The following is a 13,224-nucleotide window of genomic DNA, read 5'->3' as shown; positions in this document are numbered from 1 at the left end:
TAATTCTCACTCTACTCTCTGGCACTTTTACTTCTGCCTTTTAAAACTTGCAAAAATGTGAGAGAAAAATTCTCATTTCAATTCGGTATTTTACTTCTGTCAGAAGGATGTTTTGTTGTGCTAATGCTACATTTACACTAAAGCAAACCATAACTAAAATTAAGTACCATCTTGGTCTTACACTGTATGGTCACTCTCAGAAGTAGATTGTGACAAAGAGAAGAAAAACAGGATTTTGAAAAGTTAAAAAAATCAGAGAATTCCATAAACTGGGATTTGGCTAATCTTAAGAAACAGTGAAAATTAAAAACAAAACAAAAAAAAATAAAGTGAAGTGTAATGGTCTTCAAATATTTTAAAAGTGAAGAGACCTGAATATGTAATAATTATTTTAATCATGCATAGAGAAACTGCATAATTCTGCCTTCAGCATAGGCTCTTCTTATACAAGGCTGATGTTTGCAAATTCCCTTTCCAGTTCTTTTCTGATGATAGGATATTCAGGAATATACCATAAAACTAAATAATACCCTCTCCCCTCCCTCCCTCACCCACACAAAATAATCAAGTGAACAAACCAACCAACCAACCAAAAAAAAATCACAAAGCAAACAAACAAACAAACAAAAAACACCCATTGTGGTTGTTTTAGAACAACCTTGAAAGAGAATGAGCCAAACAGGTCTTCTCAACTATTGCTGATTTTAAATAACAGCTTAACGCTATTACATGTAAAAAAAAAGTACCCCAAGGTTATCTAGAAAAATAGGATAAATAATCATTGCATGGTACAACACTAACAGCAGCAGATTTCTGGTTTCTGAATGTCACATTAGTATTTTTAGTAGCCCTATAATTATTTGTCTAATAGTGTTCCATCCTGAGAGATGTCAAATACTCCTCAAAATTTCATTGTATCCTTAAGTCTCACTCAAGCTGATGTTCAGAGCTGTACATGAGAAAAAGCTATTCCTTACTTGATTGCCACAAGACTTAAAAATTGTATCAGTGTTATTTGTCAATTACTGTATTTCTTGAAGAGCTCATGCTGTATTCTTCCTAGAAATATCAGGAAAACAAGCCATGAAGTAAGTCTTTGATAACAAGTGGCTTTGATGTCTGTGGGATTTTAGGACACTCTACACACTGGAAATACTTGAAAACCTTGAGGCTGGCTCCCTCACAGTTTTAAAAGAAACAAGTCTGACTGCTAAGCTCCTTCTGTCTCTAAATTTAGGTCCTGTAGAAACTCAGCCATACTGAGTTGCAACATAGATGAAGCATATTCTCATTCTCACACCACCAAGCTTTGTCATCTTCTGATGACATCTTCTGAAATGAAACATATCCTCAAAAGCCAAGGTGGAGGTCACTCACCAATGCCATACCCACTGGGGAGTACCAGGGGTACAGCAGCCACTCTTATGGCTCACTGGATTACTACTGCTCACACAGCCCCACATGGTTCTAAATGCTGCAAGTTATTTCAAAACCAGTCACTTTCCCAGGTAGCTTTTCCTTCTCTACTTCTGCAGCTGTGTTCCCTAGCCTCCAGCAGCAGCAGCAGCTAGATAGGTAAAAAAAAAAAAAAAAAAAAAAAAAAAAAAAAAAAAAAGTAAAATTGCTAGTGTATATACACATATACATGCATATGTACATACGTATACATAATTTTATACAACAGAAAAGCATATGCTATCAGAAATAACAGCTGAGGACCTATTTTTCAGTCCTTTTTACTCTGATCCTGTGCTTAGGCTATTTCCACTCTCTCCCAACAGGGCTTGAGTGCTCTTGTTTACAGCTGTAAAGCTCCGCAGACGGAGGTTTCAATTTAGGAGGGAGTAAAACATCTCTCTTTATTACATCAGGAGAACTGAGCATCCTGCCAGTGCAGTACTCCAATTTATCGCCAGGAGCAGATGAGGTGGACTGGGAATTAGACCCACTTAACAACTGGTTTACGCACTACTCTGTGTCATTGCTATATGAGGCCACAGGAGGTTTATGGCTTATTCTGAAGGGCAATTGTTTCTGTACCACTGCAAGGTACTGAGTACAAATCAAAGCAGACGGCTGTCTTGCAGTGACGACTGTCCCTTTTTTCATTTTCTGTTATGTGTTTAAACAACAAAACTACAATTTGTTTACTGGAACATCTCCTGTGTTTATGTGGGGAACGTTTGGCTTAGGACATCACTTTTTGTCTTCTTATAGAGATTTGTCAGATTTTCACTGGACGTGTAAAGCAGAGAGTTTATGTAAAACAAGCAAGATCTCCAAAACAAGCAAACAAACAACAAAAAAACATACAATGAAATGCTGTTTTCTTTATAGCTGATACAGACTGTAAGTGCAGTTGACAAAGATGAGCCTCCTCAAGGACACAAATTTTTTTTCGAGGTGGTGCCAGAATTCGCTGTTCATCCAAACTTCTCCATTGTAGACAACAAAGGTAACTGTTAACCAGTGCCAGTCCCCCACCCCAATACCACATAAAGATTCATCCTGTAACATTTATTCTGCATTTCCATTCTAGATAACACAGCAGGAATTATGACTAGAAGAAATGGATATAGCCGTAGTAAGACAAGTACCTATCTCTTGCCAGTCATAATATTTGACAATGACTACCCAATCCAGAGCAGCACTGGCACACTGACCATACGTGTATGTGCCTGTGACAGTCGAGGAAACATGCAGTCCTGTAATGCAGAGGCCCTGCTCCTCCCTGCTGGCCTCAGCACAGGGGCACTGGTTGCCATTCTCCTCTGCATCATCATCCTGCTGGGTATGTAACTGTCATGAGCTGTTTGACTGATGAGGCAAAGGGGTTGTTGATTCTAGACCTCTGGCATTCTTCACCTCTTATTCACATGACCCTGTATATTTCATACCTAATACAATATTTTTTTTTCTTTTGTAAGAACAGTTTTCTAAGATGGGTGAGGAGGTGGGAGAGTGGAAAGAGATTACTGTGGGCTGTTGTCATCATTTCTATTCATAAGAATGTGCAAAAAAAGGGGGGGGGGGAGGAGGCTATCAGTGTTATTTAGGTGAAATGGTGAAATAAACTTGAAAATTTAGGTTTAATTTTAGATACTAATGTTTTACATTATAAACACATCTTCATTTAAACCCAGGACTTTTAAAGTCATATTCCTGAAACTGAGTGATATTTTTCTCCATGATTTAAAACAAACAAACAAACAAACAAACAAAAACTATTATATCATGAATGATTAGTAATTTTTATACTCAAAAGAATATAAGAGAACCATTCAATTGCTTGCAAGTGGTAGTGAGTACAGATGATTAAATAAAGTTCAAGCACATAAGTTAGATGGGTGGTTGCAGAGCTGAAACATTAGGAAAATGAGGGGATATATGAAGGAACTAGAATAAATGCTAGCTCATAACCATAAAATCTGCAACTTGTATGTTTTGCTTACCAGAGAAGTTCCTCCTTAAAAGGGCTATCTTCTCCACTTTCCAGTCAAACTGTGATAAACCTCTTTCTCTTCCCACCCCTCTTGGCCAACACAGCTCGCTAAGGGGAAAGTGACACTTGTACAGCTGTCAGTTTATATAACTCTAAGGAACATATATTTTCTATCAGATAGATTGCTAACAAGATCAACTGGATTTAGGCTACCTCCAGCAAATATTCAGAGAGCCACAGGGGCTGTGGCTATATGGAAGGGAGAATACCTGACAAGCTGATTGTCCATACTGCTGAGGTTCGAGCACCACGGCTGTCCTGGTTTCAGCCTAAGCCAGCTTTGGTTCCCCAGGACATTGCCCAAGCATAGTATGAACAGGACAACTTGCAGGCCACCACTCCCAGGAGGCAGTATGATTCAAGCTCTGCCAGATCTGGCTGTCCACTTTGCACAGTTCTTGTCAGTGGGCTCTGAATCTTCAAAGCCTCTTCCCATGCCAAAACACAGAGTATGAAATATGTACCATGAAACACATACTCTTGCTCTCTCACTATGAAAACATCAGTCTGATGCGCTGCAGTGCTTTAGTAAAGTAACATTCAACTAAAAACAAACAAAAAAATCGTAATTTTTCCTTAGGACCATACGAATACCACATGAGACTCAGAATAGCCTCATGGAGCAGTGCTGTGCAGAACAAGTATGAATACTTTGTGTCTTTGGCCCCATACTTTGGCCCCAGGGTCAAAGACCCTGCTCTACTTAAACATATAGCTGAAGCCAGAGTAACGTAAGTGAAATGTGGCTAAACAAAATTTTTAGTTTAAAATTTGTGTGGTTCTTGGTGTTTTCTTTAATTGCTGTTCAGCAAGATATATTCTAGGAGAGTATACCAGCGTCACCATGTCCAGAACAGGAGAGAGACATTAAGTACCCAGCTGTGAAAGACATTTCTTCATAATAACATTTTAGTGATCTGCCCTCACAGCTGCCCTTCTCTTTTGTATGAAGTTACTAAATTTACAAGTGGACTATTACTTGTCTAGCACTAGAAAAACTTGAAAAGAATGGCTCTTGTACACATACAAAATCACAAACAGAAGAGCCTTTACCTTCACAGCATTGTACCAGGACACGTAGAAGATCTTTGTTCCCCTCTCTACCCTCACTATGTCCATTCTTTTTATTCACCGGAACTCAAATCATTTAGAATAAAAAACTTTGCTCCTAAGGCTCAACACAAGTGCTCAACACTGCTCTAATGCCTTTAAGTGTGGCTTGGCATCCAGTGTTATGCCTCATTGACAGATGATCTTGTTGGCCTCTCCTATTTACTCCAGATACTGGAGCAAGGGTCAAATTTTTAAATGCATTTAAGCATTGAATTTCTACTGAAATCAATAGCATTTAAGGAGCAGAATGTATTTGCAAAGCTTAACTTTAGTTTTTCATCTCATTCTCTAAAGGTCCAGCTTAGTGTCAATCCTTACCTCTCCAAAAGGAAGAGTTATTCAACTATCATTTCTTAAACTGGGGGGATCATGCTTTTAAGAAGAAACAGTTAGTAACAGAGACTGGATTTCAATTCCTGCAGTCACTGAAGCCAAAAACGGTTTTGTCAATAATATTGATAGCTGAAGGTTTTCAGGTTCTTATTTTCAGAAGAACCTGTAGATTCCATTTTCAATAGTGAATTAGACACTTAGGAATACCTAAATCACCAGCTTTCAAGAGGGTGAATTACTTTTGCTTAGGAGACTCAGCCACTTTTGATAAAATTACCCTTAGTGACTGCCAGGAAGGCAATGCTTCACAAAAGTAAAATTGAAGTCAGGATGTAGGATGACATATTTTAAGACATTCTCTGCTTCTCAATTTCAGCGTAGTAATAACATTTATATCTTTATCAAACATAGAATATTTTAGTCATTGCTTCTGTAAGTTTAAAAAAGCAAATATTTTTGGCTGCTATAAAATATTAATATTTTTTCTTATTAATTTCAACTTAGAGATAGATGTCTTTTGTACCTATTTACTAAAAATACCAGTCTTGAAGCATTCTAAGAACAACAGACAATGCAAAATATAGCTCATTTATTTCATTTCTAACTCTGCATTTCTTCTATCCTCCTTTGTTTCTTTTCAGTGTTAGTTGTCTTGTTTGCAGCCCTCAAGAGACAGAGGAAGAAAGAACCTTTGATCATCTCAAAGGATGATGTTCGGGACAACATTGTGACCTACAATGATGAAGGGGGTGGGGAAGAAGACACCCAAGCTTTTGACATTGGCACACTCAGAAATCCAGAAGCAAGGGAGGAAAGTAAGATGAGAAGAGATGTCATCCCAGAAACTATATTTCAGATAAGACGGACTACGCCTCTTTGGGAAAACATTGATGTGCAAGATTTTATTCATCGAAGGTTAAAGGAAAATGATTCAGATCCAGCTGCTCCTCCTTATGATTCACTAGCAACATACGCTTATGAAGGAAATGATTCTATAGCAAATTCACTCAGCAGCCTGGAATCACTTACCACAGATGGCAACCAAGACTATGATTACCTCAGTGACTGGGGACCTCGGTTTAAAAAACTAGCAGACATGTATGGTGGAGAGGACAGTGACTGAGACTGAGAAAGTAATCTGTGACCTAAGTGTTAGTGAAATTCATGTCTATGTTACTAGATAAAGTGGCCTACTCTCTCTTACTTGGGATTTTTTTTTTTTTTTTTTTTTTTTTTACAAAAAATAGGTGTTGTCTTTGTAAGGGTTTGCTTAATTAGTAAGTCAACATACATGAATGTGAGTGATTTAGATTTTTTAAAAAATCTATAATTCACCCTTTCTGTCTAGAAACCTCTGAGGAAAGGTTTTCATTTACAATGAAAACACAATAAAAGGCTTTTTGTGCCTTTAATAATAAGATAGATATATTTTTTTTTAATTATTATTTTAAGTGCTTTGCTTTACCTTTCTGACTATCTGGGACATTGTGCACCCACATTGTAATATAATCTCAAAATTATACTTCAGAAAAGATTAATATTACTGCCATATTTATTGAGTTAAAGAATGTCTGTGTGTTGATTCATCATGATATTTTTATATATGTATATTTATATTTTTGTATTTTTATTAAATAAATTAGTATTTATAAAAATACTATTTACTTATGTACTTTGTTAATCACAAGTTGTCCAATCTTTCTGAACAATAGGAAATTTTTGTGTAATACTTGATTTTTGGATGAATCTTCTTGTAATGGATTAGTACTTGAAATGTACCGTGAAAGAACAATATGGAGAGAGTGCTCTGTAATGGGAATGCAGTGTAGAAAAAAAAAAAAAAAAAGAAAAAAGAAAAAAAAAAGAGAAATGATTTTGAAAATGTGATTATAAATAAATGCCATCTGACTTGTAATGTGTATTACTATATGGCATAAGAATATGGTGTTGTCGTTAAACTGCTCCACACCTACCTTGTTTGAATGGGTGATCCATGACTGGATTTAGCTGATATAGACTTGAGGATTTAAGGAACCATGAAGGTTTATTCTGGTAGAAATGAAAACCATTTTAAAAGAAATCTTTTAAAATTTTTGAATAATTAACCAAACATCAATACTCAGAGGAAGTCTATCGTATTCCAAAATTGTTTGGGGGTTTTGAGGCAAATCAGACTTCTGTCATTAATAGCTTCTTTCTAAATCAAAGCAAGCTATGTAATAAAAACAAAATCTAATATTTTATTACATTTAATAGTGTTCTTTTCCTTTAATGAAGTATTTGCATTTGCATATATTTTAATTACAGTAATCTAGTAGGCATTTATGTTTCAAATCTATCTCCTGCCTCAGCTTTCATGTTATGAACATTTTTCTTTCCAACACAGGATAGGAGGAATTTACCTGGATCACCTGTGATCAAACTGAGAGTTGTGAAGTTTACGTTAAAAAAAAAAAAAAGAAAAATAATCAAAGAAATTAAGAATACAGGATGCATAATGTGCATAGCACATTATGGTGGTTAAGATCATAGGGACAAGGGGATCCAAGCTAGCACTTGGACAGCTCATTGTGAGCTGCATGTTGTCTGCAGTGCTAAGTTGAATGCACATAATGTTAATGACAAAAAAAAAAAAGTCAAAATAACCTTCAGCTGTGTGGCAGCCGTGTACATGGATGTGATGTAGTAACAAGACAGGTTAAAGCTTGATGGTATAATAATGCATTTTATTTTTTTTGTGTGTCTTTTGTCTTTTTTGTGTCTTTTGGAGATGAAAAAAAAAAAAAAAAAAAAAAGACTTTAGAATATATGATTAATGTTGCTGGCAAAGAGGTACACAGAAATGCATTAGTCTATCAGTGTTATTTAAATAAATTTAAAGCACTGCCTTAACATGGGATTGAAGGATGGTGATGTATAATAAAGCAACAATTTCCCTGAAGAGAAATTACTAGAAAAAAAATCAAATCAAAACAAGAATTTAGGAAATACTTCCTTGATTTAAAGAAGTTGTAAACTCAAACTTCAACTCCAGTGATTACAGTGATACAGTAGATTGGATTAAACAGAAATCTGTTAGTAATTTTGTAAGTTTTCATCAGAAATGTGAATATTACATAGTGAGGTAGAATATCAGGAGAGAGGAAAACAAAAATGACTCTCTCCCCAGATGCACCAGCTCTGTGTCGGTGCAGTGCCACCTTGAGAACTGTGTGCAGTTCTGGGAACCACAGTATAAAAAGGACATAAAATTAGGGAGTACCCAAAGGAGGGCTATTAAAATGGTGAAGGGTCTAGAGGGCAAGATATATGAAGTGGCTGAAGTTGCTTGGTTTGTTCAGCCTAAAGAGGAGGCTGAGGGTAGACCTTATGGTGACTTACAGCTTCCTCACGAGGGGAGCAGAGGGGCAGGCTCTGTGCTTTGCTCGCTGGTGACAGCAAAAGGACCTCAAGGAATGGTATGGAGCTATGACAGGGGAGATTCAGGCTGGATGTTAGGAAAAGGTTCTTCACTGAGAAGGTGTTTGAGCTCTGGAACAGGTTGCCTAGGGAAGTGGGAAGTAGTCAAGGAACCAAGCCTACCAGAGTTAAAGAAGCATTTGGACATATATAAAGAAGCTCTCAGAGATATGTTTTGTTTTTTGGGCGATGATATGTGAAGCAAAGAGTTGAACACAATGGTTCCTGTGGATCCCGTCCAACTCAGAATATTCTATAATTCTATGATTGAGAATTAAAAATGCCACTTGTAGAGGCATGTCCACAATGTCATTATTTTGTTGTTCTACTGTGGTACTTTGAGAAAAGCACAAATTACCTAAGATCATGGATGGTTGGACTAGATAATCTTGTAGGTCCTTTAGATCCTTTCCAACCTTGTGTTTCTATGATTCTATGATTCTATTAAAAAACAAACAAACAAACAACAACAATAATAAAACCTAGCACCTCCTTCTCTCATTCCTGAATTTCCATCCCATGAGTCCTTGCCACTAAAGCGAAGAGAGAGATTTTTTAGCCTTTGTTTTCAGCAATGGAATAATACTTTTACTTTCCAATGCTTTCCCATTATTTCAGAAGTGAGCACAAGAACCCTGTACCACTTAAAGCATTATATGTTTAAAGTATGACTTACATAGATCTACAGCTGACAAAATTTCATAGTTGATGTAGCAAAACAAGCCATTTCTCAAAATTACTATAAATTTCAAGCATTCTTAAAATGACTAAGACTAACTGGCTAGTTTATCACTTGATGTGCCTAACTGGTCGTTACGTGGTCTTGGCTTATTCAAATGTGCTGCAGAAACTATTTTTTTCTTCTATGCTTTTTTTTTTTTTTTTTTAAATGGATCTTCTCTTCCTCTTACATCTGAAACAACATAGTAAATACTCAGCATGTCACAAAAGAGGCATTTGAATTCACAGTGGAAAGTACTGTAATATTTCCATTTTGCTATGTACCATTTTTATCTGTTTACATCCACTGAGTTATTTATTTTATTTTATTTTATTTTATTTTATTTTATTTTATTTATTGGCCTTCTTGATTACATGATTACAAGCAGAACCAAAGTGACAGCCATATTTAACAGTATGAGTTCAATTGAAAGAACGTTCCAAGAAAAAACAAACAAACAAACAAACACTTTTTTTCATCTTGAAAGATGTAAAAAGATGAACATGCAATGAAGGTCTTGTTTTGTAGGTGTTTTCTTTTCACTTTGAATTTTGTAACATCTTCTTCAAGTTCTGAAAATATCCTGATAAACTCCCTTATCAGTGAAATGTATTAAAAAAAAAAAAAAAAAAAAAAAAAAAAAAAAAAAAAAAAGAATGGTGGAGATGATTTGATGATTTTCCACAGAGGGTTACACCTTCCAGCAAAATATAGAGACAAACTCCTCATTATGTCAGGTTAAGCAACCTAACAGTAACTACCACCATACATAAACATGCTTAAAATTTCTAATTGTTACATGATATGGCTGTTTTCAGAATAGAATAGTCACATATAAAACATATCTAAAACCTGTCTTTAGTACTATCTTCAGTAGTTTTCTTATGCATTGGTGCATAAGGCATTAACACATTCTTTTCTACTGAAGTCGTTTCAAAAGCTAATGGTGTAATTCACAATTAAACTTGTATTTTAAAGTCACATTTAACAGTTTACTCCTCACTTGTCCTAAGCAGACAGAAAGAACAGACAAGCATTTGGGTCATTGCATATTGGAGAATTACATTATTAAAGCTTTAGAATGCAATTTGTTGATGAACTCAAGTAGTTCAAGGAAGAAAGACAGAAAAGAAGGAAGGAAAGGGAAGGAAGGAAGGAAGGGAGGAAGGAAGGAAGGAAGGAAGGAAGGAAGGAAGGAAGGAAGGAAGGAAGGAAGGAAGGAAGGAAGGAAGGAAGGAAGGAAGGAAGGAAGGAAGGAAGGAAGTCGAATATTTTTGCCTCTGCTGTTGGAAGATGTATGGAGAAGAAATGGATTCAGAGAATGTAACATGGATGTTTCTTTGTATACATGACTATATCTATATCTATATGTGTAGGTGTATATCTATATATGTAGGTGTATAATATATACACATGTATAAAAGCAAATCTATTATTTGTAGGGTTAGCCAATATACAGTAAGTGCCATTTCTACTCAAACTGTGGTGCTCATCAGAGAGAATAAACTCATGGCAGAATACAAGACACATTGATCTATTTTCACACCAAAATACATAAAATAATCTGATTTTAGAGTAGCCTGCTCTTAGAAGGTGTATTTTATACTTCAGTTCAACTCCAGGTCATGAATCATAATTCAAACTTGAAGGGATCTGGCCTGAACTTTACTTAAAAAACACTTCCAAATTTGTGATTTTAAATTTTTGTTAAGACCTCACATAAAGAGAAATGCAGAAAGAGGGCTGTGAATATCATTCCTCTTGCCTTCCAAAGAAATCATGTTGATGTTATTTCTGCAGAGAAAGTGAATGTGTAATCAGCCCACTGGCTGTCACAGGGCACCCTGAAAGAGAGGAGATCCAGGAACATTCTTCGCTTTTATTCCCCACCCCCTGCCATCCCCATTCAAAGCAAAGCACTCTGCAACACCTTCACCCACTCCAGAAAAATTCATTAGAATACCTTTTAAAAAATTTCAGATCACCGCTAAAAGCCCAAGAAATGATAGTGTCTTGTCACAACTACAGTGGTTTTATTCCTTTTGCTAGTGTGCAGTGTTTAGCAAGAAATACATGTTCATTGCAGTTCCGTGATTTAAAATATGAGCATATTCCTGATTTTGCTCATTTTACTATGGAACTTGACACAGCTTCTGTCACAACACATATTAATATACCTTCATCAAGTTTGGAATGAACTCTGTAATTTTAAAAAGCATTTCCTTTTAGAGTCAGTGTGCCAGGCATTTCTTCCTTCACTTCTCACAGGGGAATGACAAGCTATACAAAGGAAGCCTGCACAAATAGATTTTGATTTTTTTTTTTTTTGTGGAAGTAATTTGATTATAACACTATTTATTGTTTGTAGTTCTGTCCTTCAATTTACTTTTTGAGTTTCTGACAGACATTTAGACCACATTAGCAACAGTTTATTATCTTTTAGAGTAGTGCAAAGATATTTTTGGAGCAGTACAGAATCAAAACAAACAAACAAATTATTTTAAAAACACAGTCCACGGTCCTTGCAGCCCTCCTTCCCTTCCAGCATCAAGAGGTAGAAAGACCATCCCAAACACTACCACATAAGTATATATCTGGCACTTACTACTGGAAGAAGAGGTGAAAGCTAGAGTTTCATGAGTAAAAACAGGGAGAAGGGAATTAGGGCTGGGATTATTGGCACTTGAGAATTGCTCTTACGGTTGTCAGGAAGCAGGCTGTTAGTTGCTAGGAGCAACGATAATACTTACTTCTTATATAATGCTTTTTATCCCTAGTTTTTAAAGCTTTTTACAAAGAAGGTCAGTATCATTATCACCATTTTACAAGTAGGAAAAGCACTTATTTGTGCACCAGTTTCCCCAAGGACACCCAGCAGGACAGTAGTGGAGACAGGAGCAGAAGCCTGCTCTTCTCCACATGCCACACTGCCTTGAGAAGAATAGGTTACCATTTAGGAGGTTTTAGTTTATGTTCTCTCACTGCTTAAACTGTTGAGAAATTTTGTTTTTAATAGATATTTTACTGCTCCAAGAACTTCAGACATCTTAAAAGAAGATGGTGTTCCATGGGATACTTAGAGCTGTGCATTCTTTCCAAATTAAGGTTGTGCTTTGGACAAGCATGTGTTTCTGAGTGATGTCCAAGCTAGCTGTAAGAGCAGTTGAGGTGCTTTTCAGAGATTGTTTTTTGAAGGAAGGAGAATTAAAGAGGCCATTAATTCCAGGTACAAAGTGAAAAGGAGACATTCCCTAAAAACTACAGCAACATATCCAGATTTGGCAAAGTAGTTTTAACCCAAAAGTTAATCTTTAATTTAAAACAGATGACAGAAGGACAGAAGGGGCAGATAGTGGAAGAATACTAGGTTGTAGTACCCAACATCAGCTGGCTGCCACTCCTTCAGTGTTTTTATTTGTTTGTTTTTTTTTTTTTTTGTTATAAAGGACTCCATCCATTCCTTTCCATTTGATCTGTTGATGAGAAGTTATATTTTGATTGCTAAAAAAAAAAAAAAAAAAAAAAAAAAAAAAAAAATTGTTTTTCCCCCAGAAGTGTCAGGTTGGTAATTTAATGACAAATTTTAGGAAAAAAACTGTCCAGCACTCAGCAGTGATGCAGAGAGAAAACAAGGCGTGAAAAGGCTCTTCAGCACAATCCCCTGTGCAAGTGAAGGGCTCTGTCTGCTTCAGCTAATGCTCAAATTAGGATACAGAATGGACACCAGGCAGCACAGCACCATACAAAGAATCTGGATCAAGAGCCAAATGGAGTTAGGATCTTCCCCACTTGCTAACACATATGCTGCCATCTTCAACTTTCTGACCAATGGGGAAGTTTGATCTTTTCCAAAGCAATGGCTGTGTCCTTTCCTCTGTGCCATGGCTGAAAGATTTCAGGCATGCTGTCTGATAGTGCCACAGTATCTGTTGTCACTGGTGCATGGCCAGCCCTGCTGTGTTTTACAGACAATTTTTTTGCACAGCACTACGCTACCAGTGAGGGACAGATTTTACCCACTGCATTTTTCTTCCAGTCCATGACTTGATGGTATACTTCCCAACACAAAAATCATTGCACAGCACCATTACAAATC

The 13,224-nt window shown here is 36.3% G+C and overlaps 1 protein-coding gene and 1 long non-coding RNA gene across 10 annotated transcripts in view; one reads left to right on the top strand and one right to left on the bottom strand.

Moving 5' to 3' along the window:
* Nucleotides 1–7,610, top strand: part of CDH9 (cadherin 9) — a 119,023-nt gene extending 111,413 nt beyond the window's left edge. For 2 of the 7 annotated variants that reach the window (XM_084508382.1, XM_084508381.1), the window contains exons 10-12: nucleotides 2,338–2,455; nucleotides 2,540–2,791; nucleotides 5,590–7,610. In XM_084508382.1, the coding sequence (XP_084364508.1) occupies nucleotides 2,338–2,455; nucleotides 2,540–2,791; nucleotides 5,590–6,071 (852 nt within the window). In that variant the 3' untranslated portion in view covers nucleotides 6,072–7,610. Of the gene's footprint in view, nucleotides 1–2,217; nucleotides 2,456–2,539; nucleotides 2,792–5,589 lie in introns of those variants that run through there. The other 5 variants (XM_084508387.1, XM_084508383.1, XM_084508386.1 and 2 more) reach the window with 5 other exon arrangements.
* Nucleotides 1–13,224, bottom strand: part of LOC311431136 — a 71,200-nt gene that overhangs the window by 33,367 nt on the left and 24,609 nt on the right. For 2 of the 3 annotated variants that reach the window (XR_014689265.1, XR_014689266.1), the window contains one exon: nucleotides 11,536–12,629. The exons of the other annotated variant lie outside the window; for it this stretch is intronic. This is a non-coding gene — a long non-coding RNA (uncharacterized lncRNA). Of the gene's footprint in view, nucleotides 1–11,535; nucleotides 12,630–13,224 lie in introns of those variants that run through there. 3 annotated transcript variants of the gene reach the window in all.

The sequence above is a fragment of the Aythya ferina genome, assembly GCF_964211825.1.
Source record: "Aythya ferina genome assembly, chromosome: 2".
Classification (NCBI taxonomy): Eukaryota; Metazoa; Chordata; class Aves; order Anseriformes; family Anatidae; genus Aythya; species Aythya ferina.
This window is presented reverse-complemented; position numbering and strand designations above follow the sequence as displayed.